General features: G+C 34.9%; 1 protein-coding gene and 1 pseudogene across 6 annotated transcripts; one reads left to right on the top strand and one right to left on the bottom strand.

Annotated features, from left to right (window-relative positions):
* Window positions 1-1043: 1043 nt before the first annotated feature.
* LOC140842689 (probable serine/threonine-protein kinase PBL17) lies at window positions 1044-5087 on the top strand (annotated as a pseudogene).
* An 817-nt stretch (window positions 5088-5904) lies between these two features.
* Window positions 5905-13463, bottom strand: LOC140842688 (TORTIFOLIA1-like protein 2). 6 transcript variants are annotated; one of them, XM_073210770.1, is made up of 8 exons: window positions 13334-13463; window positions 11966-12716; window positions 11022-11216; window positions 10824-10929; window positions 9591-10252; window positions 8311-9009; window positions 6920-7085; window positions 5905-6167 (listed from the first exon to the last, which is right to left on the bottom strand). In XM_073210770.1, the coding sequence occupies exons 2-8, from the start codon at window positions 12617-12619 to the stop codon at window positions 6109-6111; spliced, it is 2541 nt and encodes an 846-aa protein (XP_073066871.1). In that variant the 5' UTR covers window positions 12620-12716; window positions 13334-13463; the 3' UTR covers window positions 5905-6108. The 6 variants fall into 6 exon arrangements, with proteins under 6 accessions (XP_073066871.1, XP_073066866.1, XP_073066865.1 ...); XM_073210765.1 differs by lacking the exon at window positions 13334-13463 and adding an exon at window positions 12934-13325; XM_073210764.1 differs by lacking the exon at window positions 13334-13463 and adding an exon at window positions 13009-13325 and having other exon boundaries at window positions 11966-12870.
* Window positions 13464-15032: the final 1569 nt, after the last annotated feature.

Here is a 15032-nt window from a genome sequence, read left to right as displayed (position 1 = left end):
TCATTCCATCTTATAAACCCATGATCTTTCTCTAGATCTTCCAATGTGGGACTTTGGTTGCATCCCAACAATCCTCCCCTCAAACGAAGTTTAACCTCGCCTTAAATTCCAGAACCAGCCTTTGATTCGTGTACGATAACTTCACGAATAAATGAAAATTAATATTTTTGACATAAAACATAATGTTTTTCACTCAATCGTCATATGATAAACGATATTGTTCATAACTTAATTAACAAAAAAGATATTTTTACGGTAAAAATAATAATTTATTTGAGTCGGAGATTTGTCTCATATTATTAATTCATGGAATGGTCTGATGATGTTTTGTAATTTAATTTTGAGTTTGATTATCCAATTAAATGTTTAGAATTAAAATAATGCACCTGTTAATCTAAAAATTACTCATATTATAATTTTTGAAATTCTAAATTTCTAATCTCAAATTACAAAATTAGATTACTCATGGGTTTTTATTTTTGAATAATATACACATAGATTACTCACATTTTTTATTTTGAATAATATACACATGAATATGAAATTAAAGCAAAAAATATAAATTTGAGCAATACAAGGATTTCAAAATTTTCATTTTAATTTTAGATCAAATTGATACATGATATTGAAAATATTTTCATGATTATATTTTATATTAGTTATATTTTTAAAATCATGAAATATAGAGGAGTTATTTATAATTTATATATTTTATATTAATTTACAACCTCCACAAAATTATATTAAAATAAAATTATTATTGGAAATATGTAAATTTTCAAAATTATAATATTATATTTTATAATATAAATCAAACTAATTGAAAAATCGATTAAAATCTAAAAATTTGAAACAAAAGTATAAACACGGATCGATTGAAACCGAAAATCGATTTAATCGTTGTTGAGTATAATAATTGTATCGATATATATATATATTTTTTTTCCAATTGAGAATAATCTTCCCTTTTTTGTAATAATAGTCACGTGCGTACACAAATTTTCTTTCGTACGATTATGAATGAGTATGCATTATAAACGTTGCGATCAAAGAGCAAACCTTCCTCAAATAGCCTCGTGTCAGTCTCAGGGTCTCACCGACTCTTCGCTGTGTGTTGAATGTTGATGTGTGTAGACCGTAATCTATATCGTTGGTTTCATATCAGGGGATTATTCCGGCGGCCCTTATCGATTTCCAGTGTGTTTCTCTTCGATTTTGCCGCGAAAGCATTTGGGTTTCTTCCGTTGTTTCGTTGGAGTAAAACCAGTGCTTAAAAATCCGATTTTGAAGTGATACTTGGTCGAAATCCATGGAACTGGAGATGTGAATCTGGTGCGGTTTTGTCTAAAAATGGGTTCTTGTTTCAGTGTTGTAGAAGATGAACAACAGTACACCGATAGCAAATCCTCCAGTCACAAAGCAGGTTTCATTTTCTACATGCTTATGATCTTCGTGATTCATTTCATTTCCTTGATTCAATTTACCTGTCTTTGTTTAAAGCGTATTGATTGTTTTATCCTTGTTGGGTTTTGTTTGAATTGGAATTGAGTATCATGCCTGATTATCAACTAGGAAACTTGCAGTTTAAGTATAAGAATTTTTATTTTTTAATCCTTTTTAACAATCACTGCACCGATAAAAAAATATTCCCGTCATCAACCAGGTCTTATTTTCAACCATGGATGTTGTTTTTGATCTGCCATCCATGTATGTTTAGCTGATCATTAGAGGCTGCAGGCCAGAGGAGTTGCTCTAGTGAAAACTACAATATTTTTCAGGTGTTAGAAACAGAAACGTAACACCCCTTCTCACTCCTGACCGCTCCTTTTTAAATTTATTTTACTTAATTGGTATCAGTTGAAAAGTCTATTGCCTACGTAAATGGAAATAATGGTACATCCTTGTCTGAAATTCTTGGTGTGGATATGACAAGTTGTTTTCAGCGTAGGCCGCAATTATGTGTCTGTTTCTTTAATTTTAATGGGGAGTTGTACCGACTTAAACATGGTGTGGAGAATTGTGAAGATTTAGTGAAGGCACGTCTGAAATGAGTTGATAATGTTATTGAGATATTAAGCCGGTACACATCAGCTACCTGTTTGGTCAATCCTGGGATTTTGCACTTGTATATAACAGACAGAAACTTCAGGGAGTTGCAATCTAGTTGCGGCTCTAGACTTTTCTAAGGGTTAATATTCAAAAGTATATATAGATCCTCACTTATTTCTGAAAGACAAATAATACCATCTTTCGTTATTGTCGTTGTGAATTTATGGTTGTGGCTCAACTACAATGCGTGATTCTATTGCTATTCCCTGAACAATACTGATACTGACTACTTCTGTTAGGTGTTTGTGAAGAGTTGGCGTCACCGAGAAAAGCGAACTCTGTGAATTCAAACGCCATCGTGGTAATTTCAAAAGACATAAAGGATCTACGTCAAAGGCCTGTGAATGGTGATCTTGATATCTTCACTTACGAGGAGATGAAACTGGCCACCAAACACTTCCGGCCCGATCAGGTTCTTGGTGATGGTGGGTTTGGTATCGTTTATAAAGGAGTGATAGATGATGATGTGCGGCCTGGTTACAAGACAACTCGAGTCGCCATTAAAGAGCTTGATCCCGAGGGCCTTCAGGGAGACCGAGAATGGCTGGTATTTCCTTTTTTAACCAAATATTATATTCACCGATATTTTCTGATCTTTTTGCTCTTAAAAACGAGCTTAGTTTTTTAAGGGTGTTGCATAAGGCAGAGAGTCACTCATGACTACTACATAACATGCCAAAAAAATGGTCAAAGTTGTCGCCATCTGAAAGGTTGGAGGATGAAAATATTTATAATTTGCTTATCATGGCACGTCACCAGAAAGCATTGGGACCTCTCTTGTCTTGTGGAACATCACCTCGCAAATGGCGCTAATTTTACTTCCAGTCTTTGCAGATTCTCATAAGCTGTGAAAATATATGCCTTCAAGTTTTTCACATTTAAGATTAAGATACGTTGTACAGCAGAATGAAAAATGCACCAATTGTAAGCTGGTTTAAGCAGCAATAATCAATAACACGATTAAGTTACGTTGTGTATAAGAATAAGAAATGAAAGAACGGCTGCACCACATATTTTTCTTCTCCAAATGAAAACTTTGTTGTAGTGTTCTCATTTTATTTGCTATATACTGAAAATTTACATAGAAAAGGTCGTAAGTTGACTCATCGTTAAGTTTTTGCACTTACAGGCAGAAGTCAATTATTTAGGGCAACTTTGACACCCAAATTTGGTGAAACTAGTTGGCTATTGCTGCGAGGATGATCACAGACTTTTGGTTTATGAATATATGGCATCTGGGAGCTTGGAGAGACACCTTTTTCACCGTGAGTACAACAAAATCACATATTTAACAGCTAGTGCTGGACAATGTTTATTGTGTAGAAGTATATATTGCATCCTTTTAGTTTATTTCTGATTTTCTTATAACTGCTGTTTGCACTGTTGCTAATTATTGCAGCTAAGAACACCAATAAATAGCTATATGAGAAGCTTTTATAAACATGTATTGAAGGTGTTGCGTTTGTATAATCTGATATGATGCCAGCGAGAACTTGTGTTTGCACAATAATTTAATACAAAAATAAATATTTCGCATGTATTTTCGTACAAATTCAATTTGTTTTATTTCTTTTTTCCTTTTGCTTATAGGAGTACGCGCCACCTTATCATGGCACAAGAGATTGAAGATTGCTTTGGACACTGCAAAAGGGCTTGCTTTTCTTCATGACGTGGATAATCCTATAATATACAGGGATTTTAAGACGTCTAACATTTTGCTAGATGTGGTAAGTTGAGCATCGTCCTGTTTACAGATCTAACTAGTATATTGAGGAAATGGAAATTAATTCTGAGAAAGTAGATGTTCCATTGAACAGAAGAAGGGTACGACTGTACCGTGAGCAGCAAAATTTTCAAGAATCCTAATAACATGTGGTTTCTTTGTTATTGAAAGTTTATTTTTTAAAATCTCCATTGGTAGGACAAAGGCTAAAGTGTGCAGAAAACATGCAGGATTTTAATGCAAAGCTCTCCGACTTCGGATTGGCTAGGGTCGGCCCAACTGGAGATCAAACTCATGTTTCAACCCGAGTGATGGGTACTTATGGTTATGCTGCCCCCGAGTATGTGATGACTGGTGAGTCCTATGTTGGCATACTGGTTTCTAGCTTTATGTTCAAGAAGTACCTGTTTTGATGTGTAATTTTCGGTATCATTTTGAATGTAACAAGATCTATTGCGACCAATCAAACAAACCAGTGGTATATTTGTTGGTTTTTTAAAAATATAGGCCTTCAGTTCGAGTCGCACAGTGTGTGTGAGTGAATTTCAAAAGACTCTGGTTATCAAGACTGATCCTACGATCAATTTTACTCCATTTTCAGGACATTTAACTGCACGAAGCGATGTTTATGGTTTTGGTGTCGTTTTACTTGAAATGCTAATTGGAAGGCGTGCCATGGACAAAAGCAGGCCTAGTCGAGAGCATAATCTAGTCGAGTGGGCTCGTCCAATACTCAACCACAACAAGAAACTTTTGAGAATACTTGATCCTAGAATTGAAGGGCAATACTCCACTAAAGTTCTCATGAAAGTGGCCCATCTAGCATATCAATGCCTCAGTCAAAATCCGAAAGGAAGGCCTGTAATGAGCCAAGTAATCGAAATTCTCGAGCCCCTGGTGACACAAGAAGCTAATGAAGACGAAACAATTCTACTGAATGGAGGTGCCTGTGTAACACTTTATGAGGTTCCGAAAAGGTTTGCAGAAACTCCAATGGGGAAGAAGGTGGACATAACAAAAAGTGAGAGCCATCGAGAAACCGAGCATGCAAAGGGTAAACATGTTAATGGAAGGAGCAAAAGTGAGCCTCCAATGGAGGACTTTCTTTGTAGTTCTTTTCAAGGATGAAGATTTTGAATTCTAAAAGTTTAATGCAGTTTCTTGTTAATTTTCTCTTGATTCCTTTTTTGAAAATAATTGATGAGTTAAGATATTTGGCATACATCATTATTAATAGTTACAGATTTTGATGCAACCACAGATACACAGCATGCAAAATTTAAATTATTATCTATTCTAGATTTCTAGTCCAAAAAATATCCTCCAATTTTGAAAGTTCTGATTGTTTTAAGATATACTTCTAAAATCTCTTTACAATCATTATTGTTTTATATATTTCCAAAAAAATTATTATTCACAGACGAACAAATTATCAAAGTAGTCATTTTCGAAAATGATATCATATATTGACCTATTTTCAATGTAATTGCAATATTCTGTGCAACAAATGCGTTAATGTTTTAACCTTCATATGAAATATTGGATTGTATTTCGTCCTCTTGTTGTTCCTTAGCTGTTTGTACGATTAAAAATTTACTTTGTGATAAAGTTGAAGCCCGCTCATCTAAGTATTCTATGTGATTTCAAGCACTCGTGCAATCAATTTTAGGAGTAGATGGTTGGCTAAGTTATGTGTGTGTGTATATATATAAACAAAACGAGAGAATCTTTTGAATTAGTTGAATATCTAGAACTTGTCGATTAAGATACAACACCGACCACACACCATTTTTCTAAGATAACATAAACTTTTGAGACGAAGTTGCTTAGAAACTTGCTGGTCTTTAAAAATTATTTTACAATCAGAAAACAGTCTATCGACCATTACTTGAACTTTAGAGCAGTTCGCAACAAGTGCAATGAATTTAAGCTACAAATTTGAAATCACTTTCAATCCGACCGCATCCTGACAATAATTAATGGGCTCTAAGTGGCAATCTTAGAATTTTGATTATTGTAATTATCTATTCCAATTTTAAAGAACAAATGGGACAAAGAATCAAAGAAAACATCTGAAATAAGACACATACAGAAACTACAAGCTTCATAGCAATTTGGGCAGAAAAATATTCCACAACTTCATATAATAACAAGCCAATAGGTGTTTCGTGGGGAAATATTTCAAGCATATTAGCTAATTTTTCAGATAAACATTCAACAGACATTGATTTTTATATTAGTTTCTTACTGGGCATCATCAACAGCTCCAATGTCACTTAATCCACAACATCACGCTTTAGCATGTTTGAGTGGATTTGTTGGCAAGGTCCACTTCCTGCAGAGAGATAAAAATGATATCTTTAGTTCATTGAATACAATAAAAACTTCCTTTTGTGGGGGTTGAAATATAATCCTTTTCGAACCATAATTGAATAATAATGTTTACTAAATTGTTTTACACTGGTGCCGCTGGAGCTTCACCCTATTGTTCAAAGAGTTACACTGTTCAACCTCAGAAACAACTCAACGAGAGAATAATGTACTTACATAGATAGGTTTATGTCATTTTCGTCTCTCACAGGAATCAGGAATTTACATGTTTCTTGACTAAAACACACAAATTCCCAGGATTGCACTTTGAAAGTTATTAAAAGACTCAGTTACACACTTGTGTAAACATTGTAGACGGGATTTTCTTAATAACACAAGAACCAGGAAGTACAGGAAACAAAGCAAAGGCTTTGCTTCTATCTCATCAACTTCTATGACTCTTCTATATCTCCTATACAAATTTATGTTGCATAAACTCTAAACTAGATAGGTTTGGAGTTGCTGTGGTTCTTATGTTAATATCAGATGATCACATCTGTGACACTTCAATTTATACAGTGCATCTTCCTGAAAGGTTGAATTGAAGAATCATTTAAGAATTTTAAAAAAGATTCAGAAACATAATTTGATATTCTGAATCACAATATTTCTGAATCAGATTTAGATCTTTTTAGAACAAACTTTATATTTTGAAATAAAATATGCAAATGAGCTAAGAGAGGACCATCAAGAATCACAGATGAAGCATTTTCTAACCCCAAATGTGACGCATCATTTTTGCAAGCTCAATAAAATATTTCCTTTCTGCAGGCTTGAAACCATCCACATTTGCAGATTCCTGGATTGAAGCTATAAGGTCTCGCTTTAATTTTGCAGAGAGCGCCAAGTACGTTGGTCCATGGATGTTACTGAGGTCCACAAGCTAAAAAAGAAAATTATGTGACTGATGATAGGATTGTTGATGCTAACAAATATTTTAAAAATCTGACACATGATGGCCTAACAGTTTAATTCACCATGATTTGTGACAGTTCAATTACAACTGGAACACTACAAGAGATGAAGCTTTGAACTTGTATCATCGAACTAAAAATCATGTTGTGCTAACTGAGGAAACATAAATACTGTGACTCTAGCACTCTACAGGTATATGGAAGATCCAAAGTAAAAAATTTGAGATGAAAACAAATTTGACAGTCTAACAGAACAGTGTGCTTACTGCTTAGTTGGAAAAACAAAACTTCCCTGATATTTTTCTTGTGCGTGCTATCAAGACTTATAACAAAAACAGTGTGTAAGTATTTTGTCACCTTTCAGTGTTTAGAAAGCAAAATACAGATTTTATTCATTTACCTCCATTGACTAGCAGTAAAAAACTGGAAGCGATACTTCTAGAAAGCATTGCACTGTTGCATTTGCATATGATTCAGCCAGGAAAAGTTTGTGTCCAAAAGAACAAAGTGACCAATAGAAGTCAAGAATAAGATGAAATAGAATAGAGAAACAAATTTTGCCATGTAGTTAGCAAATCCCTAACTTATTCGCAAGATGCATAATGGGATGGTTTAATATATCCATGCCACCTACATGATGATTTTATATCTTAATGAAAGCTTGTTTGGCTAGTGTAGAATAGCTGTGATCATAGTTATTATAGTCCCTCAAGGCCTGTGTTACTGCATCTAGGCTAGAGATGCAGAATGACTCGGCCCACCCCCATTGTGCCTAGATGCAAGCCAAGGCACAACAGTCCAACAATAAGCGCCTTGGTTTCGAGCTTTGTTGCACTTTAAAGGCTCGTCAAACCTTTAAAGCGCATCATAAATGCAAGCATAGTGTATTTTAAATGAAATGCAAGGTGATAATCAATCTTTTTAAACTATAGACTATTTAATGTAAACTTTATTGTTGCGCATTAACTTGTAAGGATGATATTTAATGAAGTTTTCCTAGAAATTGATACTATAGTATGTTTTCCCTAAGTGCACCCCAGTTCAATTAGGGGCGCACCTTCCCTAGATTTGTGCCTATGACCAATGATATCCTAGCACCTTCCTCACCTCTAATAGCAATGGCTATGTGATGAAAATGTAAGATGGTATGGCTATCTCCTGATGTCAAAATATTTTGCAAACAAGATGACTTGCCTGCTGAAACCATGGAATAATAGAATTCACAAATCTTTGCTCTAATAAGAACTTTGCCAATGTGCTTAGTAGCTCATTTCCAGTCTTTTGAGATAAATTTTCCAGAACCGGACCTGTTTTATCTAGGAGCTCAAACAAAAGGAATTTGTTCCTCGAACAAAGAGCTTCTTCATATGCAAAGTCAAGATCCCTGTCCAAGATGTAATCATTGATTACTTTCCGCGGGTTCTTCTTAGCTTCCAGTTTATTTAGTCTTGACTTGATGCAGGGACTTGAATCAAAGATATTGCTTTTCGTTCGTGTTTGGCCTTCATAAATTTCTGAAGAAAAACTTGCAGGGGTGCTGCTTTTACCAAAAGAATTGTTGCTTAGCTTAGGAGTAGCATCAGCCCATATATCTGAGTTTTGTTTCCCATAACCATTTGATCTCCCCCTGATAAATGTGTTCTCCCATATTCCTGCATGTTTAGTTGGAGGTAATGGAGGATGCCCATTACTTTCGACAGAGGCCCTGGGGGTACTCCCAGAAAATCTGGGGGAAACAATGCTAGGACTACTTTTCACAATTTTGGTCGCCAGCACATCTGAATATCTTCCTCCATGAACAAGTTCTTGTGCTATTTTGTCAACCACTAATTCAAGATTTGACACTTTCAACTGTACCACGGACATGCCATCCGTTATGGTGGTCGTAAATGCCTGAATAAATAGGAGATGATTTAGATGATCACAGATTATTAAGGTTTTGAGAAAAGAATACTTTTTTAGTTCCCCCACAAGATTGATTCGGAAGTTAAAGAAAATGATGCACGTTTCCCCCTGGGACTGGTGTGTTGATGTAGGAACAATATTAAACATGGAAACAAGCCTTTTGCACTAACTTCTACATTTCAATACTCAAATACTTGCATTCATGGCAGCACAAACTAACTACAAAATTATTTGGTCTAAATGTAAGGCATGACGAAAGCTTATGACTTGTTTCAGGTTCCATTTATTTACAAAGAATACTTCGGAAATCTTAATGGGATTGTTAGCTAAAATATATTTCCATAAGCCATGTTTCAATTTCCAGATCAAAACATAACTCGTAAAGCATAGATTGATTTAAGCGTTTAAAGTTTGATGCTTAACATTTAGATGCTTTCATTATCAACATTATCACGCACAAGGCAATTTTGTGTTTATGAAATATCTCGATCATTTTCCTTAACGGTAGCTGGGCATCTACTGAAACAAAAAAGCAAAAGAAACAGAGCAAGAAACAATTTAGTAATTACCTTTACCATATCCATCAAACTTGATTGCTTATTTTCAATCTCCAAAAGCTGCTTTCTGATGAGCATCAAGTCTTTTTCAGTTTTTAAGCAACAACCAAGCATAATTTGCGAAGTAGATTCTGTAACCGTGGAATCTAAGCTCGTACGATCATGCATTTTCGTCAAGTATCTTTGCTCCTCGATACTAGCTTCATCATTTGCAAACCTTTGTCTAGTTCCAGTTGACTTTACCAAACAGGCATCATCAAAAGCATCACAATGGATAGGAACAACCTTTGATTTGATGCTTTCCGTGAAAAGAGTGGACGCGGAAGAGAATTCTAGCTTGTCATCAAGTTCTACGTAATTATATCCAATATTTTTAGTACTACTAACATCCGTAAAAATATTTTCACATCTCTTTGTAACAGAGCTACCCTCAGATTCATCATACTGGTTGTCTGATACTGAAATATTTTGATTCTTAGGAATTGCAATTTCTATTTGCCAATCATTTGTTCCAGATTGCTGAGATTTCTCAATGTTAGTTCCTCCAGCTGTTTGGGATGATAGAGGAACTCTTTTCTTAGCCAATTCACTAGCAGATCTCATCTGTTTAATATCTTTTAGCTTTGAGCCACTGGAACTGGTAACATCACCATAGTCAGATGTGTAGGAAGTACCTATAAGAGATCAAAAAAGTTTTACACGAGGAATTACAAATATACTAGCAACAACAAGTTGAGAGACGCAACAGCAAGGAGACACTTCACTTCAAACAGTAGAATTTACAAGGAGGGATGAAAAACACAAAGAAACAAATTCATATGGGTCAATCAGAATTCCAAACCCAGAAAATAAAATGGACCTAGATGGATCAGCTTCAGTAAAAACTGCACATAAAAAATTCTTGATCATAAAGTGAATAAACTAAGCATATGGTTCAAAATTCATTCAATTGTCACTTCGCAAATATAATCTCAATCGTCAATTATCTACTGTTAATTTATATAAAAGAAGCTAAATAACTGTAAAAGTGTCCAATTATCGGTTTAAATCCACATAAATAATTCCACATATGAATTATTCAGCTCCAACTTATATGTGGTGCCATTGAAGTACTTAGAAAGAAAAAAAACCCGGTAAAAATTATCAAGGCGCCAAGACAATCAACACAATTTTTAGAGAGTGGCATACCATCTTTGATAATGGTAATCTGCAATGAATCAAAGAACATGGAATTGATCATAATACCTTTGACAGAAGATCCAGCTTCAGAAGGTTCGGGTGTTGATACCAAACCAGGAAGATTTTTCCAGAGTTGCAAGGCCTGCAAAGCTGCGTCCCTTACTGGCTTCACCTATTGAGAAGAAAAAGGTATACGAATTTACAGATTAAGTATTTTACGAAATGAAGCCACTGAAATATGACATTTTAAATAATACAGCCAACCTTGTCAAAACGACATGATTCAAGACAACAGATGACAGTGTTACGAAATGTGCCCAAGGAAGACACTAAACAAGAAGCTATATCTCCTAGCGCAGAGCAGGCAGCTTTACGAGTTGCCCATTCGCTGTTCTTCATGGCTTCTTGGATGCTTGTCAGAGCAGCACTCAGTGAACTAGGCGTAGGAGCACCCCCAGCCTAGAACATTTGATAAGAAAATAAAATGCGACGTGAGTACAAATGCATCACTACCAAACAACAGTATACATCGATATTGATTTTTGGAATGTGTTGTGAGAATTTTGAGACCAATCTAAGGTAGATGAGTCTCAAATTATAAGCATCTTCTTAGAGAAAGTTAAACTATCAAAACTTTCTTAAAACTTCCTTAAATTTTCCACTGTGATCTCTTTATTAACCAATTATTGCATTTCAAATGTCCAATCTTACAGTATCTGCGCACTGTATATTCACAACCAAGAATTGTTTGATTTGATGAAGCCATGTGAATCATTCTAAACATGTGACAGGTACAGAACCCAACAAGAGTTATGTAAGTGATGCCCGAGGTTCAATATTGAAATCATTTAGGAGGTTTCCCAAGTTTTTTCCATATCGATATAAGAAACATCTCAACTTACTGAGGGCTAGTACGAGTCAAATAGCAATTAAAATGACACCTTTTATTCTACTTTGGAAACCCAAACAACCCAATCATATAGGTCTAAAAAATAATGGATAGGATCGACTAAAATCCCACAAAATGTAGAACATATTATGGTTATAACAATAGATTTGGCAACAGGCGAGTAAATGAGATATTCTTTAAACTGCTGATGAGCTCTTGAATACTACATTACACCAATTAGAAGAATTAACTATAAAACAGACGTGAATGCAGAAACAAAAGTAAAGGGCAAATACAGGCGCTGTGGGCAGAAACAAACCAGAATCATACTCCTGTTCAACTCAATGACTGCTGGTTTTGCCATGAAATGTGGATTTTTCGTTAACTTGATTGTTCTTGCCAACATCTTCTGCAAAATCAAGGGTGGAGGATCATGAATATTGTCAATGACCCTCGACAAACACAATGCTGATCCAGATTGCACTTGCTTGTTCTGCTCACCCAGAGCTTCAAAAAGTGGCCTCACTAGCACGACAAAAATGTCATCTGTTTCAACCCTATTACCACTCAATTTGGTCGCCAAGATACCCACTGTTTCTACACACACATCTCTCACAGCAGAATCGGTATCCTTTAACCTTTTAACAATGCTAGCTACCATCCTGCCAAGATGAGGTGCCACCAGAATCTCGTGAAAAGTTGCCAGTTTGCCCATTAGGCGAATGCATTCTTTACGTACAGCGCATTTCTGTCCGGAATCTGTGTCCAATATGCAGGACAGGAATGGAGCAATTCCATCATGAGGCAAGCATTCAATGGTTTTCTCGAGCTCCTCGACCCCAATTTGACAAGTGTCCCTATCTGCAAGCTTGTTGAGCGCAAGAACTACTCTTTGTTTCAGCTCAAAAGCTGCTTGCTGACCGGTCATTCTGGAACTAGCTTTCCCTTTCACCAAATTTATCTGTGACTTCATCTTTATTCACCATGCGTCTAAGGGCCCATAATAGCTCAAATTTCAACTCCGACACAAACTTATAAGCTCCCCTCTTTCATGACTTTGTGCCACCATCCTTCAGTGTTTAAAAAAACATGCCAAGCCAAAAAACAAAAGAAAATGGAAAAGCGTTACGTATTCAAATTAAGAAAACCATCTTCAGGAATCCCAACATTTTCTAAAACTATCGATCGAAGAGTCCTATTTCGCAAATCAATAAATCGGCATTCCTGCATCATATTTATGACAAAATATAAATATGTATCAAAATAAAAATATCATGAAAACATTACTTTAAATAGCATGGATCCAAGAATCGAGCTAGAATAAGCACTAGACTATGAGCTGGAAGAACACAACACACACACCTCAGATGAATACAATCATCCCTAAAAATGAAAATATAATCATTCCCTTATCGGTCCAAGAATGCCACGCATGAAGTGAAACCTTACTTGAAAGACCAACCATTCTGAGCTTTCACGTAAAAAAACAGCACTAGTTAAACAATGCTTCGAGAATGGAGCAGCAAAAATAAAGTAGCATACGGATAACGAAATGTTACAGTAGTGTCCCATTCGATTCTGTCGAGTTCAAATTCAAATTTTAAGACAGAATAATGAAAAGAAACATCAAAAAGAACGAATCTCAGTACGAATAAGAAGTCAAAAGCGGAGATCGAGGATATCTCACCCATACGTACGCTCAGAGAAGAGAGAGAGAGAGAGAGAGAAAACAGTGTGTGTGGATTTGGGGATCTTCGAGTTTTTTTTGGCGGTTTGGGTTTCCATTTTTGAAATTTGAGGAGAATCGTGGCTTTTCATATACCAATTTTTAATTTAGAATTAAAATAAATTGGCTTTTCACTTAGAATCTGGTTTAGTTGAAAGGGATTCATTTTTTAAAAAAAAAAAAATTGGCAATGAGTCTCTCAACCTATGGCTAATATGATCTTTCAGGGAACGTTAATGAGATTATTGAATAATTAGTACGTAAATAATAAAAATAATTATTGATGTAGAAATGTAATATGATGATAAAATAATATTATATTTGACATGATATTTTACTGAGAAATAAATTAAGAACTTTTATTTTTATTTTTAACAAGTTACCACTTTTTTTGTGTAGGAAAATGGTAGGTTGGAGACAAAGGTATGATTAAAAAATTGATAGTTGGTAGTACGAAAGGGTGGTATATGTTTATTTTCCTTCAATTAATATTACTCAGTCCGAATGGATTGAATAAAATTATTAAAAATCCAGCCAAATAAGGGATAAACAGGTTAAACCAACCACAATCTGATTCCTTGTACCAAATGACTTCTTAAAATTGAGACTGATTTTCAAGAGAAAACAGCCAACGTGAGGCAGCATATTTGAATTTTAAAAAATGACTTAAAATTGATGAGTTACCATCACTTTCTTTTTCTTTGTTACTTTGCAATCTAAACTAAAAAAACTCCAAACAGAAAATGAAACACCCGAAGTTTACTAGTCAATATTGTCGATGATGATAAAGAGAAAAACATATGTAACATATTAGAGTGGTATTTGTCTCACGTCGGTTGGATAATACACATGAGAGTTATATATATGAGTTTGGACAATCCTCCCTCTTGAACTAGTTTTTGAGATTTAGTTAGTTTTAAGTCTCAATTTTAACATGGAATCAGAGTCAGATTACATCGTTATGTGTTGATGATAGGCAACAACAACGAAACATCTGTTGTTGTAGATGTGGTGCATGAGTATGGTCTTGTTAAAGACCTTGGTTCTGCAAGGCCTGATGGATGGGCTTATCGATTTCCTAGTACCAACACCATTCTTTACTACTGGCCGGCCACTCTTTGTGACTTGAGCCTACGGATGCCACACCAATCGGACACGCTCTATTGGTTGGGAAGATCAACATATAGATGGTGCTCATAAGTTATTCTATTTTGTTGCTTCATTCTCGTTAATTCTTGACGTATATATGATATTTTTCTCATTTGGACCGCAGGTACACTGATGAGTTATCTGAGGTTGAAATAAAATTACTGCTTAGTATTTTTTGTGATGCTAAAATTCTTGAGAAAGGCAAATGGCCCACTCTTTTTTATCTTTTGTGTCTAATTTTTTTTCTCTATTTGTATTGATTTCTTGGTCTTTCATAAACATCGAGTACTTATGGTTGAAATGTCTAGGAACTAGTACACTGACGTTTCATATATGATATCTTCTTAACTATATATATATATATATATATATATATATATATATATATATATATATATATTATATACCTATAAAAGTGCGGATTTTTCTTGACATTGTTTTCCGATTGTGTATTGACAAGAATACCCTTCGTGCAAACTTGAACAAAATAAAACTTTTTATTATTGTTATG

The sequence above is a fragment of the Primulina eburnea genome, chromosome 10 (assembly GCF_022965805.1).
Source record: "Primulina eburnea isolate SZY01 chromosome 10, ASM2296580v1, whole genome shotgun sequence".
In the NCBI taxonomy this organism is placed as follows: Eukaryota; Viridiplantae; Streptophyta; class Magnoliopsida; order Lamiales; family Gesneriaceae; genus Primulina; species Primulina eburnea.
The sequence above is the reverse complement of the archived record's forward strand: the minus strand, read 5'-3'. Positions and strand labels throughout refer to the sequence as shown.

Excerpts from the sequence above, each read along its gene's own strand:
- LOC140842688 (XM_073210770.1), bottom strand. The coding sequence starts at position 12,619 with ATGAAGTCACAGATAAATTTGGTGAAAGGGAAAGCTAGTTCCAGAATG. Across the intron at positions 10,930-11,021 it reads AATCATGTCGTTTTGACAAG|GTGAAGCCAGTAAGGGACGC; the intron begins GTTGGCTGTATT and ends TCTTCTCAATAG. Across the intron at positions 10,253-10,823 it reads AGCTGGATCTTCTGTCAAAG|GTACTTCCTACACATCTGAC; the intron begins GTATTATGATCA and ends GATCTCTTATAG.